Raw genomic sequence first — 22,514 nt, 5'->3', positions numbered from 1 at the left:
TTTTTGTTTACCTTTATTTCTATGACCTGACTACCTTTAAATCACTGAGCAGTCATTTAAACCCTATACAATTTGTGATCTGCAGTTTTCCCATACATGAAGACTGTACACATACCTGCAAGATAGAGCAGTGATGTTGTCCGTGGTTCCTATCCACTTCTGCCGTCAGCTGCAGTGCCTGCCAAGCAAACACACATCAATCACCTAAACACATCAACGGATTGAGTGCCTTATTAATTTGCTCCAGTGCTGGAGGAAGGAGACTTCATTCCAGGCATAACAGCTGGTCTCCACACCCTGAAGCTGGACCTGGCTCAATAACAAGGCTTTAGGGAAACTTTCAGGAAATGCCCAATGAATGCTTCGAAACAACCATAAAGCACTGTTTAAAAACTGCAGAAAAGGAAAGCACCACCCTTTCAACCATAAGAGTGTGTGTACAAATGTACCATCTGATAACACATCAAAGCACTGGCAATATCTGTTCAAGGCAATTTAGTTCAAGACAAATTCTAGTTCTCCAATGATCTATTTCAGAATATAGTGGATTAAACAATATGAATCATTTTCTTTACTTATTCTACATACATGACCAACATGAGATCTCAGACACTAAGACACTATCTGAACCAAAGCTGGCATCTGAGATTCCTCTCCCAGAAAAAAATGCAGTTTCAGAGACTTTGATTTGAACATCATTGTGACTTATGAAAATACCAACAACAAAAAAGCCAACAGCAAATGCACAATTCTTTGACAAAAATAAAATTTTTAAAGCTCTAAAATGATAAACTTATACAGATGTGTGATCAATGGAACAACCTCATGCAACTAGTTGAAAATAAGTGCAGGCTATTAATACTGATATTGAATGTAATATGACTTTTCTTAATTGGTCAAATATAGCAGGGAGGTAACATTGCATAGGAATGCTATCAAAGGAATATCAGCACCATGGCCAGCTACCACAACAAAACTATTGAAAATATGCACATGTACCTGAGGCAGAGCCAGGGCCAATGACCTGAGGCTGGGAGGTGATAACTGTACAATTTAGACTGGACTGGCAGCGCAAACAGGAACAGACAAAGGAACATGCCACACAGGAGAAGAACATGAATGCTCTGCTCACCGCTGAAGCCAGTACGCTTCTGAAGCACACTTTCCAATCAACAGATTTTCCCCATGTACCTCAGAGGTCTTTTGTCACCTTCCTATTTAGGCTGCCGTTTAGCAAAAACCCTAGACTTTGCATGACATAGTCAAGAATAATTGGGAGCATTAATTATCAGCATAATGGAGACCAATGAATGCAAAGCAGAAAGTGTATAACCAGCAAGTATAGTTGCACAAGTTTCAGAAAGGTCATGAACCTTTCTGGTTAACTTCAAGTTTCTGGTGACATGGCAGAGGAATGTGTCCACCGCTGAGAAGCTGACATGTCAGGTGAGTCGGCTCAGCCAAGCGACAGGTGAAAATCCCATTATCTGCCAAATAGATCGATATACTGTAGCATATACCTGTTATGTTCACTATGGCCCCCAGGAAGAGTGAAGCTTGACTCACAACTCTTGGCCCACCAGTTCAAACATTCAAAGATGAACGAATTCAAAGATTCCAACATTGGTCACAAACTGTATATGAACCATCATCGACCCCATCAGGTGCACTTATCTAGCTGCGGTCATACCAGGTGATCAAAAGGGTAGGAGACTTAATATATGGTGAGAGTCTGTAAGTCCATGGTCAAATCCCATGATGGTCAAGCTGGATGAGTTGCTCTGGTTCGGTAATGATTTCCAAAAGCTAAATAAGGTATCAAACTTTGGAATCTACCCCATGCCCTGGGTGGATAAGCTCGTTGGAAGTCTGAGAAGACTGCACTTCAGCTCAACCCATAAATTCAGGACATGTTACTGACAGATCCTTTATCACTTGTCCCTTGCCAACCGTGCCATGTCGGGGATTTGCACCTGGTTGGGTCTGGCAGTACCACTTCCTACATTTTTGGCTCTTTCTGATCTTTATGCTTTAAGTGGCAATGAGATTAAAATGGGTGTTTTTTGTATGGCTCTTGGCATTATGGACACAAATAAGCCAGTATACACTAAAATAATGAAAAAGGTATGTTGTTATGTAGTCTCTTTTTAATTTTACAGTTTCTAATTTCCAGAGTCATTGATTTTTGATTCCAAATGTTTCCAATCAAATGCTCTCTAGAATGCATACTGAATGCATGCTGCATCACTCGACAGTAGCAGCTAGTTAGCATTAAATATGAGTCGCTTGAGTAGGTTTGGTCAGACAGCTTCCTGCATGTTATTCCCCCCTTCCAAACTATCTCTTCGGTGTTGATGATGGTTAGAGTTTATGTGTGTGTGGCTAGCTCATAAAAAAAGCTGTTAAACTCTTGGCTGTATTATACAGTACAATTTATTATTAAGTACATCAACATATGGAATCAAATCATTGCTCTCACTCCATTTCATAAGAGATGCACCATAATAGATGCAGGCCAATCTTCCATAGCTGGAGGAATGCACAACTCAGCCTCAGCTAGTAGCTGAATCAAAAGCACACAAAACACCTACGTGCTAGGAAATGCATGGGAGAACAAAATAACTGAGCTGCTTCAATCTGAAGCCTTGCTCTAGCAAATATTTCTTTCTCTCCACCATGTTTTCATGTTTTCCTTTAACCCTTTTTTTAACCTTTCCTACGAATAGAAATAAAATACCCTCCAGGGTTAAAACGGTTACTGTTTGTGTGATTGTTTGCCACTGATATCAAATTGAATTGCAGCAAAAACTTCATGCAGCAAAAAATAAATAAATAAAATATAATAATAATAAGAAGAAGAAAAAAGTGTTCTACAATCAGAGAAGTATGGAATAATTTATATAATTTAGGGTTCAAGAAATTTGATCAGTGTGACTATCATGTCATTCTTGACAAAAAATTAGAGCTAGATATTAATGTATCCAATAATTTACAGTCATCAACCTAGAGGGTCCACACATAAATATACAATATTAGACACCATTGTTAGCATAAAAGAGTCAGTCTAAAACAAGACACAACACTAACATTTTTTAGTGTCTGATGAGTCAGGATAAATATCTACATACATTTTCGGCTCACTGAAAGCTCTACAAGTGTTGCTCCATTTACCTGGAGCGAATCCAGCTGGAACGCCATCTATAATTCAGGATGTTTTCAGGATGCGTCATTTTACTACAGAGATCACTGACTGGTGTATGGGAGAAAGATTAAAAGTGACATTTGGCAGAAAGAGAAAACAGGTAAACAGTGTTGTTTTCTCTTTCTGCCAAATGTCACTTTTAATCTTTCTCCCATACACCAGTCAGTGATCTGTGCGGTAAAATGAAGGTGAGCAAGGATATACTAAAATAAGAAACAAGGTTTATTGTAATGGCAGTGTGAGACTGTAGCTGCGTTTACATGGACAACAATAATCCACTCTTAATCCGATTAAGACCATACTCTAATTAAGAAACTACCATGTAAACAGCAATTTTTACTTACCTTAATCTAATTAAGGTCATAATCGAAGTAAGCAATAATCTAATTAAGACAGGTGGAGTACTCCTGTTTTAGTCGCATTATGGACGTGTAGTAGTGACATGTAAACACCTTAATCACATTATGAACGTCATGTGAGAGTTTTCACCGCATTTTGCGACAGGACACGATCACACACGGCAGTTTTACATTTTACGGCGAACAAGAGAGTTCGGCTGTGTCCCAAATCGCATATTTTCCTACTATAGGCCTGTAGTGGGGAAAAATACATGTATCTCGGCTACTATATAGATGGTAACTACGCGATTTGGGACACACCCACGGCTTTAAGCAGTTGTCTATTAGCACGTATAGCATGACAAATAATTAACTGCACTTAAAGCGCTCGTAAAAAAAATAAATAAAAACACCCAAAACTGTATACGGTACCATAACAAAGACCAACTGTATGTTGATACATGAAATTCTGGAGGGACGTCGGACGGAGTGGCGCGGTGACGTAATGACGCGGGCTGTTAATCTAATTATGTTCTAAAACATGTCAAACGGGAACATGACTGGAGTATTCTAAAAGCGACTCATGTAAAAACCTTAATCACATTATTATCTTACTCAGAGTAAGGTCAATAATTAGATTACTGCTGTCCATGTAAACACCTTAATCACATTATTATCTTACTCAGATTAAGGTCAATAATTAGAGTACTGCTGTCCATGTAAACACCTTAATCACATTATTATCTTACTCAGATTAAGGTCAATAATTAGATTACTGCTGTCCATGTAAACGTAGTCTGTATCATGGTTTGACTCATTCACAAGGAGATCACAGAAAACTAAACTGCTCATAACCTTCACGTACTCAAAGGCACAGTATCTGAACAGGCGCTATGGACTCTTATGCAGTACATACACATGTACTGCATAAGAGTCCATAGCGCCTGTTCAGATACCGTGCCTTTGAGTACGTGAAGGTTATGAGCAGTTTAGTTTTCTGTGATCTCCTTGTATATCACCTTGCTCTGAACCTGTAATGTACAGCCAATTGTCTACTATAGAGAGTATGCAATATGTTATGTGATATGTGATGTCACGGTAGGCGGAACTCGCCGTGGTCACGCCCACTGAGTGGCAAAAAGACTGAGCGGCAGCATTAGTGTACAGCGAGAAAAAAAGCTGTTGTGAGATCGACTGTGCTAACAGATTCAACAAGAATTCAGAGCTATCTTTTTACAGAGTGACAAAAAACCATTCAGTCCTTTTTTACTAAGTGGAGCAGTGTAAGTGTAAGTTCTTTTGGTATTCATGTTGTACAATGATGAATAATTTGCTACATATTTCTTTTTAAACGCAGCCTATTTCCACTGATGAATAATGGAGGCTCATTCATTCTCTGACTGTGTTTTTCCTTCACAAATATATAACGTTACTAAGTAGGTGTTAGCTACAAACAAACTACGGCTAGCTAACTTATGGTTTACCAGATAAAATTATAGAATAAAATAAAAATATTTGTACATACAACCCGAATGTTTATTGGTGTTCTTGTCACTTTAATCTCTCCAACAAAACCCATGCTGAAATAGGACCAAGCATCAAAGCTTTTCTATGCCTTCAGGCTTTGCTTACTATATTTCCCCGGTGTCGAAATCAGGTACATATCAATGTCGGGAAAACCGATTTCTGTCCATAGAGCACATGTTCTTGGGCAAGTTGTAAGGGTCACTGTCGAGTCCAACTGCCTTTAATTTAAGCTGATAATCGTTAGTTATACTAGCGGTTTCGCAGCTTCCCCTATTAAAACCAGCCATTTTACTGGACGTTTTGCCACTCAGTCCAGCCGAGGGGGCGTGTTCCGGTGGTAAAGTGATGTCAACGCATATCCTCTACTTACAAACCAGACAAAATATACGGCATAGCACACAGTGAAGTAACGGAATAAAACAAATCCAGAGGAGGAGGTTAGGAGATGTTATCTGTTCAGGGGAATTCTGCATTACAGCTAGCTTCATTCAGAGCAGAGAAGCTGTTCTTTTACCATGATAGAAGTCCACAGTAACGTATAACATATGGTAACATATGGTAGCCATTGTGAGCAATTACAGTAGTTGCATACAGTAGTTCAGTTACCACAACATTCATCAGTACACAAATCCCAGACAGGTCAGGTTAAGGCAGTGGTTCTCAAACCTTTTTGGCATGAGGCCCCCGTTGTGTAGGGTTAATTTCTTTGTGGCCCCCTAGAATTGTCCAATTTTCGCTATTATTTTTATTTTTCCAAACTAGGCTCTTTTGTATTAACTATCTCAACAAAGAGACTACGTCCTCTATCTAAAAACATATGCAATTTAAATAGACTTAGGTTTTATCAGCGTGTGGCTAACAGTACTGTACACTAGTATATCAACGGATGTCTCTGTTTGGTGGCGTTTCAGCTTCGTGTACTTTGTATAATTGATTTAATTTATTAATAGTTCTAATGTTTATGTACATCATGGTTCAAAGGTTGACAATCCCAACTTACATATAGGTAAAATTAATAAAAATAAAAACAATTCTATGCAGCCCCCGTGCCTCCATCAGGTGGCCCCAGTTTGAGAACCACTGAGTTAAGAGGTCTGGCACTACAAGGGCTCTGTGTATGCATGTGTGCATGTGTATGCTTGTGCGTATGTGTATGTCTGTGTGTACGTTTGTTAATATTAGTTTATGTCAAACAGGTGGCACAGAAACACAGAAAGAAAAGAAGCGATGGTATCATGTGAAAACCCAGACGTAAATATGCATAAAATGCTCGAAGCTAGGATAGTTCACTAACTGAGGAGAGTAAAGTTCTTTTCACAGTTGTGTTTTTTTCCAGACTCAGAGGCATTTTTGCAGAGAGTTTCAGTATGTTTGAAGTTTAACGTGCTGTTTTTGTGCCCGGGAGCAGTCCAGAGAACCGATCCCTGGTCCTCATGAAAACAGTGGACTGAGGCTCACTTCAACTGAAACCACTGTGGTGTCTAAGCTATCTCCTCTTAGTAGCACATTGATATCGATATAGAAAAACAAACTTCATAAGACTAGAGCACTGTAATTAGATTACAACTAAATTAAAATAGGCCAGGCTAAACAAGTACACAAGTTTGCAATTTGGATTGAAAAGTCTAGAGTTTAAGGACAATATGAAAGCATGAGTAGATGAAACTGCTTCAGGAGATCAGCAAGACATTCCAAAGCTAATACAATCTGGGCTTAACTGATCAAATGGACTTTGAAATTAATCTAGAATTAAATAGGGAGCCTATTAAGACTAGGTTATCACTGAATGCTATTTTCGTGATAAATCGACATAAAACCAAACGAACCAAAAGATTTAACACAGTGAATCATTTTTTCTGTTTACTGACAAGACGGTGTTATTGCTATAGTGTGCCTGTGACTGTTTTAGTTTCTGGTAAGACAATGAGAGCATGCACAATCTGTCTTCTGGCCTGTATCTTAAGTCTAATGAAGACCAGTCTTTGTTTTGGTCATCTTCTCTGAAGGGGGATTTGGTGGTTTGGGTCTAGCATGATGGCATATTCATTGCAGACTTTATTTTAGATGTGTTGTTTGGCAGTGACTCATTGCAGCATGAGAAACTGATTGCTACAGTGCTGACGAAGCTGTTTTTAAAGGTTTGACCTAAATCTCAGTGTTTGACCATGACTTTGTCTGCACGGTGTTATTACAACCACACAGATCTTAAGACTAAGAGCGTTTTTGTATATAGACAGATATATAGTCTCACAGATGCTTACAGAACTGCTTGAGAGTCTTAGTCATCTGTTAGTCAAGTGCACAGCTTCAAATTCACTAGGAAATTCCTTTACCATAACCATCTGCACATGGCTATATCATTGGTTGATAAATCTGTCCCTTCCCACAGCCTGAGTGTGTATATATTTCTGTACTTCTAGCTGGAGCATCTGTACTGCATAAACATAATTTTGGTCAGGGTGCGAAGCACAGGGCAACATTGTGTAGCAGTTTTCCATATTCTCCTTTCCAAGGAGCATTCTGCCAGATGCTCCATTCTCATTGATTTTTTTCCTCATAAATACACTATAACTATCTCATGAAAAAGGGACATCAATTAAACAGTGACTACATTTACATGGACAGCAATAATCTAATTATTGACCTTATTCTGAGGAAAACAACATTGTGATTAAGGTGTTTACATGAGTCGCCTTTGGAATATTCCTTTCATGTTCCCGTTTTACACGTTATAGAACATAGATCGATTAACGGCACACGTCATTACATCATTACGTCACTGCACCACGCTGTCCGACGTTCCCTCCAGAATTTCACGTATCAACATACAGTTCGTCTTTGTTATGTACCGTATACAGTTTTGGGTGTTTCATTTTTAATTTTATGAAAGCTTCAAGTGGAGTTAATTATTTGTCATGCTGCACGTGCAAATAGACAACTGCTTGAAACCATGGTCTGCGTCCCAAACCACATTCTTACCTACTATATAGTAGCTGATATGTGTATTTCTCCTACTATATAGTAGGTAAGTACGCGGTTTCGGACGCAGCCGTGCTATCTTGTTTGCTGTCAAACGGTTGAGCACTGCCGTGTGTGTACGTGTCCTGTCGCAAAATGCGGTGAAAACTCCCACACGACGTTAATAGTGTGATTAAGGTGTGTACATGTCTGTAATGCACTTCGATAATGCGACTAAAATAGGAATACTCCACATGTCTTAATTCGATTTGTGTTTACTGCGAGTATGATTTCAGCCAGATTAAGGTCATCAGAAATCGCTGTTTACATGGTAGTTTCTTAATCAGAGTATTGTCTTAATCTGGTTAATATCAGATTATTATTGTCCATGTAAACGTACTCACTATCTGATTAAACCTATATGTAATAACCATAACATTATGCTGCATCATCATCTTGCTGCATGAGTGATCTTGAAATATCAGCTTCTCTCATTCCATACCAAGTCTTCAAACAGTAAATAAACCGAAATTATGAAATCATATCTACCGCACAGCACAAATAATGCTAGAATATTCTCCCCACTTGGTCATGACAGACTAATATAAAGACAAATGCGTTTCATCTAACAATTCATAATTATGTCATCTCCTGTATACATTTAGGATCCTCCCATAGAAGAGGTCACAGTCACAGTCTTGTGTCTGTGTGTGTGTGTGTGTGTGTGTGTGTGTGTGTTACACCGATAAAGAATAACTCTGAACTGTCTGTCCTCTGAACTAAGCAAAGGTAAATATTTTCCCTTCTCAAAAACAACCATCCATGTGGAAAAATGGATAAATCTTTTACAGCGCAGAAGTGTCAAGCATGCAGGCCAAGACAGAAACGCATGCTCTTGCACACAAATACACACACCCTATAGCTGCCTCTGATATATCCTTAGGGATGTAATGGCATGCTTCTGCCAAGAGATTTCCAGGTAGAGTGTCATGTTAATGAGCTTAATAATTAAACCACCAGTTGGATATGATACAGAAGGAATAATATCGGGGCTGAAGAAAAACACATGCTCGGTCTGCAACCTGAAGAAATGATTTGCATTCTTTTTCTAGCTACATGATGAAGTGTAATAATACACTTCAAATACGTCTCATGAGAAATCAACCCCCCCCCCCCCAAAAAAAAATATAAAAATAAATAAATAAATAAATATATACATAAAAAAAATAATTACATTTACCTGTAGTATAGCCATGACTAATTCAATGACATGCATTTCTGTGACTTTCAGGAATAATTTCTCTCTGCAGGGACATTATCGTGTAATTGGAGGAAATGATTAGTAAATTTTTGGGAGGAATGCAGAACACATTAAATTGTGCTAAACTGTTATGTCTGTCTCTGATAGAGCTGTAAAGTTGGGGGAAGTGGGAATAGTCTAACAGCAGACTAATCAAAGATTTTCCATGTTGCAATCTGGACATTGTTAAATATGATTTGAAATGATATGAACAAAATGTGTGAGAAAGTGGAGCTGAAAACATGGTGAGACCTCCAATTTGTAGGAGTAAATATGGTAAAAAAAAAACCAAAAAAAAAACAAGGCAGCTACAGTAAATGAAGGCTGTATGGCTGGAGTTTTGGGGAAGTGCGAGTTTCTGTATTTGTGTACGAGAATAATAGTTTTCCCCTCAGTTTACTCCACTAATCATCCAACCTTCAAAAGAACAATGCCAGACGTAACGCTCAACAAACACCTTTTTCTCTCCTGCGCTCGTTCGCTCTCACACAAACACTTTCACACAAACAGCAGATGACCTAAAATGGCTTCTCTCATCCTCTCATCTTGTCCCAAATTTCAAATGTAAATCATTCTATAAAACAGATACCCAGTAGCTGGAGGAGGGGGAAACAAAAACAAACAAAAACAAATCCTTTTTGTTTAGTGCTGATTGCTAGGTGGAGCATCCAAACCTCAAACCCAGGCAAACTCTCTGTCTTCTTCTTCCATCAGAAGCACGGCTCAGGTCTGACCTTCTGTTTTGTTTTAAATCAAGCATACTGTCTGAGCCAGTTGTTTTGGCTGAGAGCCTGCTCGAGCTCCAAACCTAAAAATGTAATCGTGCTGTGTATTTCAAGTATATGTGATTTATTGCAGTGAACAAGATGTGATCGACCTTCTGTTTCTCATTTTCCTCAATCACATTTACCACACATTCTGGACTGCATTATGGAGAGAATGACAGACCCTGGACAGGCAGCGCTGTTTGTATGGAGATTAACTGCATTAGCTGCATCTTATGCTCTGCACTGTGCTTCTCAGGCACTCCTGAGCTCAGTGTCCAGCCTACAAGAAGGTGAGAGAGGTTTATGTGGCCAGTTCCAAGGACTCTACTCTTTCCCTGTAGGCACAGACACTCGCCCAGTAAAGCCTCATCCAGAAAGAACTTCTAAAGCAAATTTGGATAGAAAAAAAAACTTTGTACACATATTTTATATCAGTTTAAATATAACGGGACTTTCCAGTGTAATGTGCACACCTTTCTCAGATACTCTATAGTTTAGAGTAGTCCAGAGTTTGTATGATTGGTGAACTATGCTTGAGCCTGGGAGCGGTCCAGAGAATCATCCCTGTTCCTCGTGGGTTCACATCAACCAAACCCTGGTGCAGCGCGCATAATGTGTGGAAGCTATCCACGCTCAGCGCCGTATGCAGAGTAACGTGATGGCTTCAACTAGTCACATTCATTCCTGTTTCTTTCGTGATGCCAGAGAAAGGGTTATTATATTTATTACAGATATATAAAAGCAGACTTTCATAGGACTGGACCGCTGTAGTTAGTTTTGTGGTTCAAGTATCGCAGAAAATACACATCTAAAAAGTGACTAAGAACCTTCTTATATGAGAGCAGTTCCTTGTATGCAGGTATTCCTGTACAATATCATGCCATGCATCCATTAAATACTGATCTTCACTGCTTGAGTGTTGCCAAAGCTTATTTATTTATTTATTTATTTATTTTAAAGACAGCTAACATGGGTTTGAAGGAATCCTGTGATTATGAGCCCCGGCACCAACTGAGTCTTGGGTGTGGACCAAGTTTGTAAATGTCCTGAGAGAGGAAAAGCCCTCAGGTATAATGGGAGACAAAAGACAGGTTTGACCTAGGCCTCTCTAAACAGTGCAGGAACAGGCTGTAAGGATGCAGGATAAGGAATCAAACATCCTTTTGAGCCGTGAGTATTGTAAAAATAAATAAATAAATAAAATAAATACCAAGCATCCATCCAAAACTATCTGTTCTTTCACCTTTAGTCATCACTGAAAGCTGATTCCAATTATCTTAACTTTTATCGTTCCATTACTGGACATAAAACATGAAACATCTGGCTGCTAAAATCTCAGGTCAATCCCTTTCAACTCCTTGTTTGTTATTTCTTCTTTAGCATTCCCCTCCTGAAGAGCGCAACCTAGGAAACCAAGCAATTACCTTCCTAATTTACTTAATTTACACCACAGTCCCTTGTCTGACAATTATCTCTCATGGATTAAAATCTACGAAAGGCAGACAGAACGAGGCTAGACTAGGGGAGGGCTGAGGAGTGGAAGGAGCATTAAGTGGTTTAGCCTGGGACTTTACACTTCTACACAGGGCACGACCCCGAGTGTCTGTCTGGAACAAGGCGTTCTGAGACCGTGTGTGAGCGATGCTGCGACTCCTCTTCGCTCCGTTTCCCATGTAAGCTTCAGTCGCACCCATGAAGACAAAAATCCCAAATATTTGACCTAAAAGACTTTAGTGGAATAAAAAGGCGATTGCTGAAAGTTAATAAATACAGAGACTATTAAGGACAAAGGACACATATGTTGATAAGAAAAGAACACATAAGGGGGGAAAAAAGGTTTCCTCCCCTGAACGGGCCTCTTAGCTCTTGCATGTTCTGGCAATAAAGGAGTCAAAAATTATCAAATGGTTTTGGCTGTAACTGAAGCATGACTCAAATCCTACATCTGGCATGACCATAACAAAGATACGACAAAAGGAAAATCAAAGGCAGCTTTTCCCAGGTCAGTCAAACTTTGTATTTAGGGAGGAAAGAGTTGTATTGTGTTAACAAATAAGAACTTTTTCTCCCATGGAATATGAATCTCCATACAGGAACCTAGAGCCTAGTCCCACTCACAAAACCACAGACTTTTCATCATCTGTCAAAAAAACATAAATCACTGTGTCCAGATGTGTCAGATGTCACAATGAATCAATCTACGATATCCCTTGTGCATGATGCATGTTGTATAGAATTTCCCTGATTCATAATTATTTGTCAATAAAATATGATAAGACTTTACATCTGTCCATTATCAAAACATTATATAACCCTCTTGTGCCAACTTTTCATAGGTTCACAAATACTCTGGGAACCAAAAAACATCTCAATACCTAAAAGGTAGCTCACAGACTTTTTATTCGGCACTGAATAAGGTCTGTGATTTTTCTGGCATGATATGGTGAATCCCACTACGAATGATCTGCAATAACCGCTCAGGGTGAGTAGAGAACATTCCATAGAAAATAAAATGCATTAATTGTTCAGGTACCAAATTGCAAAGGCCAACATTTAGTGTGAAAACAGTTTTGTTATGCAACCCTCAATCACACACACAAACACAAATAAAAATAAACAGATTTCTTTGTTTAAAAGCAAGCTGTTTGAACACTGCACTCAGAGTCTGATTTCGGCAGACATAAAGGACTCAGTTTTATAGATTTCCAATCAAAATGAAGCAGTACAAAATGTGCGTACTGAAATGTCTCTGGGATCTCTGCCAAAGCTGTTAGTGTTGTCTTTGCAGTGCCAGCTTGGTTAACACATCCCTTCATATAATTTGCACAAACTCGGACTGTTACACAGTACCCCCTCTCACAGCTGATGGTTATTTGCTTCATTTGCAAAAGGAAACTGAAGAGATTTGACTTGGACGCTGTCTCTGCCTCTCCACTCTTGCTAATTTGGAGCACCAACAAATTGCTTCCAGCCCTGTGGAAGTTCTGGAAGAGTAGATGTCTCGCGATTATGTGTTCCCACACGCTGCCACTAAACAAATATAAATGAAAAGATAAGATAACGATGCTGATGGATAGTAAATTAGTTTGAATTGTTGGAACGTTCTGAGAAACACGATCAATCACGTGTGAGACTCGAGTGCAATACTCTTCTCTTGTTTTATGACAAACCAAACTTATCAAGAGTTTAAGTAAACAGTGAGACTGATGCCTTCCTCCATCTATTCCATTCATCCATTTTCTGTACCGCTTATCCTACACAGCCTGGAGCGTATCCCAGGGGACTCGGGGCACAAGGCAGAGGACTCCCAGGACGGGGTGCCAACCCATTGCACTCACACACCCATTCATACACTACAACTTGGAAACGCCAATCAGCTTACAAGGCATGTCTTTGGACTGGCGGAGGAAACCCCCCAATCACCGGGAGAACACGCAAACTCCACACACGTAGAGTGGAGGTGGGATTCAAACACCCATCCGTGGAGGTGCATGACAGACTTCCTGTGCCTTCCTACGCACGATAATTTGTAAAGTAGTGTATGGAGGTGATTGAGGGGGGTACTGACAATTCATTGCGCAATCCAAACACTAACCAGAGACATGGCAGTGTGACAAGTGATTTAACTATTATACTGCAACGAGCCATAACCCATTAATGCAAAATACACTATTATTGCTTCTGGCACGCAGTCTTGCTGCCCCACTTTAATAAAGTACGCTTTTATGCATTCTTGGATACATTTCTGCTAGTGTGACGCTAAACTCTAGACCAAAATAGATGTAATCTTAATAATGAGTGAATAATTCATGCAATCTTGTGTTTGGTGTGGAATATAATGTTTACACATTACACAGATAGAGATGAGATGTGCTATTCGACATGAGACAAAGTCTGAATCACACTTGTGCAAGGTGCAGCTGGTGTATCTCAAGCGAGAGAGAGTGAGTGAGTGAGAGAGAGACACACACAGACAGGACACCCAGCATCTCTCCTCCTCTTCAGTCTCAGCACCTCCCACACACACCCCTAACTGACAGCATCACCATGACTTACAGCTTCCATTAGAAACGTTTACTTCTGCTATGGGAAACAGGAAGATGGTGGGGGGTCCACAGTTTGTATCACAACTGTGGTATGTCTATTATTTTGTTTTGGGGCATTTGGTGCCTTGGGAAGAACTATCCGAAACTTTAAATGCTTGGAGGTGCATTGAAAAGTGAAACGAAACAGCGTGGCAGCAAGATTTATCGCTGCCACATTAGAGGAAAGGTCCATTCAACATGTAAATTATGTTTACATTGAAATTCGTGTGATGTGCTTAAAGCTATGCTGGTGCTAATTTGAGTGGAGTGTACAGATGGGGAGGTGAGAGAGCTGGACAGACTAAAGGACTAAAGCGCTGCCGCATCGCTCTCTAAGTTGAGATGAATTCCCACTGGCACCACAATCAGTGGGCAGTTGAACAGCATTGTGAGTAATTGTGAAAATTTTTTGGTAAATTTGCATCCCATTTCAGCCTTGCCAGAGCCATACCACCCTGCAGTTCTCGCCTGGTTTCCCATTGAAGCTAAGCAGGGTTGAGACTGGCCAGTACCTGGATGGGAGTCCTCCTGGGGAAAACTAGGGTTGCTGCTGAGAGTGGTATCAGTGAGGCCGCCAGCAGGTGGTGCTCACCCTGTGGTCTGTGTGGGGCCTAATGGCCCAGTGTAGTGACTGGGACGCTATACTGTAAAAACATCTTTCAGGTGAGACATTAAACCGAGGTCCTGACTTTCTGTGGTCATTAACAATCCCAGGAACTTTTCCTAAAGAGTAGGGGTTTAACCCTGGTGTCCTGGCGAAATTTCCCCAATGGACCTTCTCTATCATGGCCTCCTAATAATCCCCATCTCTGAATTGGCTACATCAATCTCCTGTCCACTAATAGCTGGTGTGTGGTGGGTGTTCTGGTGCACTATGGCTGCCATCGCACCATCCAGGTGGATGCTACACACTAGTGGTGGTCGAGGAGATTCCCCCCTCCCCATGTAAAGCGCTTTGAGTGTCAAGTAAAGCGCTATATAATAAATCTAAGGAATTATTGTGTGCAGAACAAGTTTGCATGTTCTTCCCGTGCTTTAGGGGTTTCCTCCCGTAGTCCAAACACACGTATTGTAGGCTGACCTGCAAGGCATTTCCCAACCGCCCGTAGTGTATGGATGTGTGTGTGTGAACAGGTGTGCGATCATGCCCTATGATGGGTTTGTACCCCACCTTGTGCCCCGAGTTCCCTGGGATAGGCTCCGGGCTCCCTGCGACACTGTGTAGGTTAACAGCTACAGAAAATGGATGGATGGATGGATTTCCTCCGAATTCAGATCTCTGAGGTCTATCACACTCAGACATTATGAATCATATCCAGCGCATGCTGTTTTAAATCATTATGCTTTTGCCACTTGATAGCCAGTACAGTAATGTCATTATCTGATTGGGTTTTTTGTTTTTTTTTTGTTCCAAGAAATCAAAAGCATTGTGCAGTGCAATCTCAACATGATTTGCTCGCGTTAAGTGGCATCCTGTTGAAGGTAAGTGTTCTGCTGACACACAGAACAAAGATATGAAGCGTTACAGAGCATTAAATGTGGAATAGAAGAGTCATTTCTGTCAGGAAAAGCCGATATCTAAGAGGACCTTTTATTCCTGCGATGCTGAATGAACATTGGTCCTGAACTTGTCACGTCTCCCCTGAGGTTCAGTCTGAGGCCGAGGCTCCGACTCGCTGCCCAACTTTATTCCCCCTCAACACTTTATTTCTGTACTTTACTCTGAGTGTAGCGGCAGAGGTAAGTAGACTCACCCTCAGGTTACACTTTAGAAACGCGAGTTCAGTCGTAGTTGACGAACGCAGCGAAGCGGCTCCTCCATAGCCCTCGCGCTGTGTGTGCTAGAGCCCTCGCGCGCGCTTCCCGCTCCGCTCCATCCGCGTATCTGCGCGCGCGCACGCAAGTGCCTCTTTGCGCGCGTCCCCGCCCACTCAGTCAGAAAATTAACCTTCACACTACCGGCGCGTTTAGACGCCTGACACTGTTCACACAGCGGCACTCGACCTCCTAACGTGGCTTTTAAATCATAACTGACACAAAACCCAAGTCTACATACAAAACCCGGGGATGAAATAAAGAAATAACAAACCCATACAGCTGAGATTTCTCTGAGCCAGGCCCATGGAGAATGCCAAATTCTGTCAGCGCGATGAGAACAGGCCTGTTGGGAAATATCTGGAGTCGGTTTTCTAATAAAAACAGTTGAAAATCCAGTCTGAACTGCATAGACCTTGGGAAAGAAAGAGGTTTATTTATTTATTTATTTAATACCAGACAGAAATAAGAAACAACGCCGAGCACACAAGAGTATTCTGTGGATAATGAGGTCTCTCAAGCTACTGAACTCCATCCCCTGAGCCTGATCCATCTTTTCCCACTATAACCACCCATGACCTATTTCCACTGTTTATAAAGTGATAAAAGTCCTATTAGGCAATGGATTTTGGTGAGAGTGCAGCAGAAAGTATTCATTAAGAGAAGCAAATGATGTAATTCTCTGGACCAGTGTTATAAATTCAAAGCATGTGTCATCAAAGCATAAGCCATTGAATTTATACATTTGACAAACTTTATCCATAAAGTTTACTCTTTAATGTCAAATGTTTCATTTTCTGGCATCTGCCATCGGTCCTGAGAACTCAGCATAACTATCAGTCTTCCTGTATACATGTTTGTTGTAAGTATGCCTGAGTTGCCATTCCTGAATACCTAGCCTACAGCTAAGCATCTGTTAGCACCCACAATTCCTTGAGGACTGATCATGCACATATATCTCCTTTCAGTGGATTTTCTGAATAAGGTGTTTACATAAAACCAATTTCCGATTAAAACAGGCATATTCCAGGGGTGGAAATCAGAATTTAGGGAATCAGAATATTGTCTTGATCTGAATCGGGCAATCGGATTGTGGCGTTTACATGAATCAATACTAACAGAATACTGCACAATTCTGATTAATATCAGAATATTGATGTTTCCAGGGTTTTAGACATTGTGGCAAAAAGGGATGGAGCAGCAAGAGTACTGGGAGAAATGGGTGGCATAATGTATAGGACAGGTTGAAATGCATCCCATAATATCTGATTTGTTCCTCGGTGCAAAAACATTATGAATGAATGATCATTTTATAGTTCATTAGGTCTGCATGAAATGCCCAGGATTCACAGACTTCTCAGACATGTGATTAGAGACCAAAATCTCGGTGTCCATAGGAATGAAGAAGCTTGTTTGCCCCCTAGGTGCTACCTATTTGGACATGGCTTGGATAACCGTCACCTGATAGCTGCACCTATCAGGAAAATAATACCTGACCTTTAACTGAAACATGGTGGCATCATACAGTAAATGGCGCACATTGTTACCAGATGCTGTCCTCCTTCAAGTCAGACTGAGGCTGCATTCTCTCTACTGCTGTTTTTATTTTTTCTTCAGCAGATCAACAACTGATGATTTATAACCACTGGTCTACTTTTTTTTATTATCTTTTTATTGTTTGGACCCTTTAAACTGCCTTAGTCTGGTTCAAAAACGTTCCATTCCACTTAATGTATTCCTAGATATCTCTTCCAGGCTTGTAAAAAGTAAAAAGGGAAAGGAGGGAGGAAAAGTGGATAAACAAACAGACCAGGCAAACTCAAGCTGAAGGTGGTGAGAAGCTGTGAGGGAGGCAAGAAGGTATTAAATGGTGCTTGCTGTAGCCTAGCCTGCTGGAAAGGCATATGAGCTTAGAGTGGTCATGAAGACAGGCCTGAGTGAAGTGATATACTGCTCACCTCCTCCTCTTCGTATCTGTCCATCTCTTAAACCCCAGCACTCCTCTGCTTTTTGGTCTTGTTTTTTTTCCTCCACGGCCTCTTAGAACATTGTCATGATGATGTGGATGAGCGGTCCCTGGTGCTGGGCCAAAGTTGTAAAAGCAGAAGAAACTAGGACGCTGCACAAAGAAAGGGGGGTGGGGTGTGACCGAGGGGTTCCTGCACCTCCAGCTTTGCCAAGACTGCCCCAAACAGACTGATAGTAGAACAAAGACAGAGAAGAGGAAGACAGGGAGACAAGGCAGATAAAACGGATGAAGGGGAAAGAAAGAGCAAAGGATCAGAAATCTGAGAAAGAGGGTTTGTGTTAAACTGCTGGAAAGATAGAGGGCGGAAGCTTAAAATAGTGGTTAATAGACACACAGAGACTAAGAGAAAACAAAAGGAAATAGAGAAGAAATGGGTTTATCAACGTTTGTACAACTTGTTTCTTGCAAGCTCTCCAAAATACACCATTACATCACAGAATGTGTGGGAACTGCAGTGAAGCTCCAAAAAGACTCTTTATCTCGCTCTCCCCCAGTCTTCCTGATACCCATCACCAGAGGCTCACTCCTCCATCTGGAGTATACACACACACACATACATACACACAGGAAGCATTATAGGAGGAGGGGAAGCTTAGTTTGGTCACCGTGTCTTGAGCTGTGATGAGAAAATGTGTGGTGACCTAGAGGAAGTACTTTATCCTTCAACACACCCAGTCCCCAGAACATAAAATTAACAGAAAACAGACTACTCTTTTAACAGCCACAATACTAAAACACTTATAATATCACCCATTACACCACAAGCCTTTGAATTCCAAATCATATGCTTTAGTGACAGCGCTTGCACTAAACCCAGATCTTGCTTCATATAGAGCACAAAGCTCTGATGAGACACAGTAATCTGTAAAAAGAAATATTTTTCCTGTTCTCTACTGAATTCCGCCTGGAAGCTACTGTTAACACTCAGAATCAAAAAAATATGCAGTACCAGTACATGGCAACGGCCGTCTTTTATTCCCCTTTGAACAAGTCATACACACAGTGTAAAGCAGCGTATTCTGCACAGCGCAATTCAAGCCTCGATGGAGACTCAGCAAACACGTGGGTCTTTGTTCTGATGAGACCACAACTGAACAGTTTGACCTTGGCACAAAGTCCTACACATGGTGGAAACTCAACATTGCTCATCACTGATGGGGAAGCATGCTGGTGATAACATCACATTGTCATTTTGGTAGCTTTTCTGACTAATTGTGTCCTTACCTGGTTACTGACTTTTGGTGGACAGCTTCCTCAAGACACAGTTGTAGATTTTCCATCTTCTGTCCATGTTTTAACGGATTTAATGGTGCTACAAATGATGTTCAAAGTTTGGGATCTCTTTTAGAACCAAACACTGATAGATATGTTTCCACAACTCTCTCCTGGACTACTGTTTGTTTAGATATGTTCTCTAACAAACTCTGGAGCCTTCCAGATACTTTCCAAGTTTATTTATATTGAGATCATATGATAGTTGAATGGAGTCCAGCTGTGTACAATTAAATTAACTGTGATTTATGGTGGAAACTACTTGCACCAGAACTAAAATTCATGACATATAATCTCAATTAAGTCCATTTCAGTTCCAGGTTGTACCAGGGGGGTGAATACTTATGTAACACAATGTATGTACATGGGTTGATCGCTATCACTGCCAAATAGAAATTCACGTTTCCTAGCTACAGTATGGATCAAATGTCTGCTAAAAAGGCGCCATAAATATTTCTGCTTAATACATTTCTTACCAAAAGGTTTCAAGGAACCTACGATCCTCTTTAATGGGCTAACCATTGTGAAAGCCAAACAATGACAGCAAACAAATAAAAAATAAAAAATAAAAAACCCAAAGAATTCACATATTATTTTAAACAAAGCAACATCAGTTATGCAGTAGATGCTCCAGCTGATTTGGAAACCAGAACCTTAGAGGAAGCATGTGAAGCAAACTACAGTTATCACAGGGTAGGTTTTTTAACGTAACTGTTAGGGGATGAACTGAACTTGAAAACCTAACAGCTAGACAGACTCCTCGAAGCTGTAGTTAAATAAACTCATCTTGCACAGTGAAGCTGCTGCAGTGATGGAACCCAGATGCAAAGGGGGAAAAAGTACTCCTTTCTCCTGTACTCAGCTGGGCCACAGCCTGTATCACATGCAGCTTTGACAAGCCTGCACTAGAGCCAACATTGCTTTTGTGTTAATAAGCTGACTGGTCTCTTTCACAATCTGTGATTGTCAGGCAGTTGCCAATAAGACTGGTTGACCCAAAAGGAATTATGATTTGTTTAAACTAAGACTCTCTGCTTGGGCTTAACCCATGGTTGTCCACTCAAATGTTGAACTTGAGCACCCACACATATCAGTCTTTATCCCTCTCTCTATTTCAGGTGCTCCTGCTGCAGAATCGCAATGATGCATCTGTGTACGTAAAGGAATCTTGCGTTTGAGAGAGAGTGCATGAGCTGGTGTCTCAGGTGCCCACTGTGTTGACAGGCATCTGAATCTGGACCACTTCTCCGTTCGCACCTTGCTGGATCTGTATAGCCTCCTTCACCTCCATCTCCGCCTGCAGCGCAGAGCCTAGTGCCTCAGCCTGAAGAGACAGAAAGAGGATGGGGGAGAGAGAAAAAGGTAAGATGAATATGGGTTGTGATAACAACACACAAGTAGATGACAAGGTTGAAGAGTGGAACGGAAAATAACTGAAGTAAAAAAAAAATTCAGATTGAAAGAGGCCGTGACAGCCGCACCGTGACAGAAATGTATACAGTGTTTTAACAATACTGTCATCACTTACATTTTTTAAAACTTGCTGCTGTTAACAGACTGAATTAATACAATATTTACTTTCTTTGATCACTGTTAACACTACCGTTATGAACTCAACTCTATCAGTGCTGCGGTATTTGAGAGCCCTACCAATAATGGGCTATTGAACCAAACTGAACTGCAGAGAGGTTGGATTAAGGCTATACTTTATCTCTGTCAAGCACCAAATAAAAACAGTGTGTGAGGTAGAGCACGAGGGACGTCGATGAGTCACATCTGAGAGCAGAGCATGTTGAGTGAGTCATTCCTTCCTCACACACTCGCCAAGAGACTGTACACCTGCACAACATGAAGAGGCAATGTCATTCAAGGACATGGCCCAGGCACACACTAAAGCCTCTTTCTCTCTACTTTCACATACTCACATCACACAGCTGTAAATGCAACAGCCTACACTACATCGGTCCCTTATGTGCTGTAGTTCTGGATGTTTTGATGGATGAAAAATGCATGTTCTGACCCGACATGTTCAACGGATGTGATTTGTCTGCCAAGTGCTCTGTCCCATGTCCTCAAGTACTCAATTATGATTTGTAACTGTTCCACCAGAGGGCAGTGATGGGAATTCCGGCTTAAAGTCCCCATGAAAGCAAACCTGCTGTTTAGAGCTTTTTCTACAAGTCTTTTGGGATTGTAAACACAATTAAGATCAAATGTTATCCAAACTGTACAGTATCATTTAAACAAACTGGATGGGACAGCACAGTAGCCATCAAACATGGGTCATTCATGTAGCTGTTGTTGTGCAGCATCCTGCATGTTATTCGCCTTCCGAATAATCTCATGTTTTGAGATAATGGTTTGTTTATATACGCCGATCAGCCATTTAAAACCACTGACAGGTGAAGTGAACATCACTGATTACCTTGTTACAGTGGCACCCATCAAGTGTGTGTGCGGGGGGAGTGGGGGATGGGGGTTCTCAAGTGAAACGTCATTTCTCAATGTTGATGTGTTGGAAGCAGAAACTTAAAGGCTCTACTGCTAATGTCTTCGTGCCAGTTTCCACAACACACCTTCAGAGGTCTTTGTGGAGTCCATGTCTGAGCTGTTTGGGCAGCACAAGGGGGACCTTCACAATATTAGGCAGGCAGTTTTAATGTTATGGCTGATTGGTGTATGCGTGTATGTCCGTGCTCATTCCTCCTCCAAAATCTTCATCTTGGTTCAAACATGTATGGCCATGGCAAGCTGCACTGTGATATGGCTAATGAGTGTGTATGAAACAATAAACAAACATTTGGACACATCAAAGCAGATTAGTTTATATGTGTGTGAGTGTGTGAGAAAGACATCCAGAAAGTTTGTTTCTTTATATAGTTTTATTTAACTACCTCGTGATAAACAGCAGTCTTTTCCCTCTCTCCCTCAGGTAGCTTAAAAACTACTGTGTACTGGTTACAAACGGCCCACTGCCTGGCACCAATCCAATAGGTGCTGGCTGGAGGTCTATGCTCTAGGACAGGGGTGTACGATCCTATGTGAGTGCAGGTTTTCATTCTAACCAAGCAGAAGCCACACCTGAGTCTATTGAAAGCCAAGATCAACTGATGGACAGGTGGACTCAGGTGTGGCTCCTGCTTGATTGGAATGAATGCGGATGAGATTGGACATCCCTGCTCTAGGATATTGAACATGATCAAGTCACAATGAGCAAATTG

At 40.9% G+C, this 22,514-nt stretch overlaps 2 protein-coding genes across 9 annotated transcripts in view; both read right to left on the bottom strand.

Moving 5' to 3' along the window:
- The window catches only part of LOC128617695 (uncharacterized), a 226,551-nt gene extending 208,196 nt beyond the window's left edge, over nucleotides 1-18,355 (bottom strand). For 2 of the 7 annotated variants that reach the window (XM_053640845.1, XM_053640846.1), the window contains exons 1-2: nucleotides 15,932-17,299; nucleotides 116-178 (exon numbers count right to left, since the gene is read on the bottom strand). The gene's annotated coding sequence lies outside the window, so the exon portion shown is untranslated. Of the gene's footprint in view, nucleotides 1-115; nucleotides 179-15,931; nucleotides 17,300-17,950 lie in introns of those variants that run through there. The other 5 variants (XM_053640849.1, XM_053640851.1, XM_053640848.1 and 2 more) reach the window with 3 other exon arrangements.
- A 607-nt stretch (nucleotides 18,356-18,962) lies between these two features.
- Nucleotides 18,963-22,514, bottom strand: part of banp (BTG3 associated nuclear protein) — a 54,502-nt gene continuing 50,950 nt past the window's right edge. For both annotated transcript variants that reach the window (XM_053640853.1, XM_053640852.1), the window contains exon 13: nucleotides 18,963-20,617. In XM_053640853.1, coding sequence (XP_053496828.1) covers nucleotides 20,495-20,617 — 123 coding nt within the window. In that variant the 3' untranslated portion in view covers nucleotides 18,963-20,494. The remainder of the gene's footprint in view (nucleotides 20,618-22,514) is intronic.

The sequence above is a fragment of the Ictalurus furcatus genome, chromosome 14 (genome assembly GCF_023375685.1).
Source record: "Ictalurus furcatus strain D&B chromosome 14, Billie_1.0, whole genome shotgun sequence".
NCBI classification, from domain to species: domain Eukaryota; kingdom Metazoa; phylum Chordata; class Actinopteri; order Siluriformes; family Ictaluridae; genus Ictalurus; species Ictalurus furcatus.
This window is presented reverse-complemented; position numbering and strand designations above follow the sequence as displayed.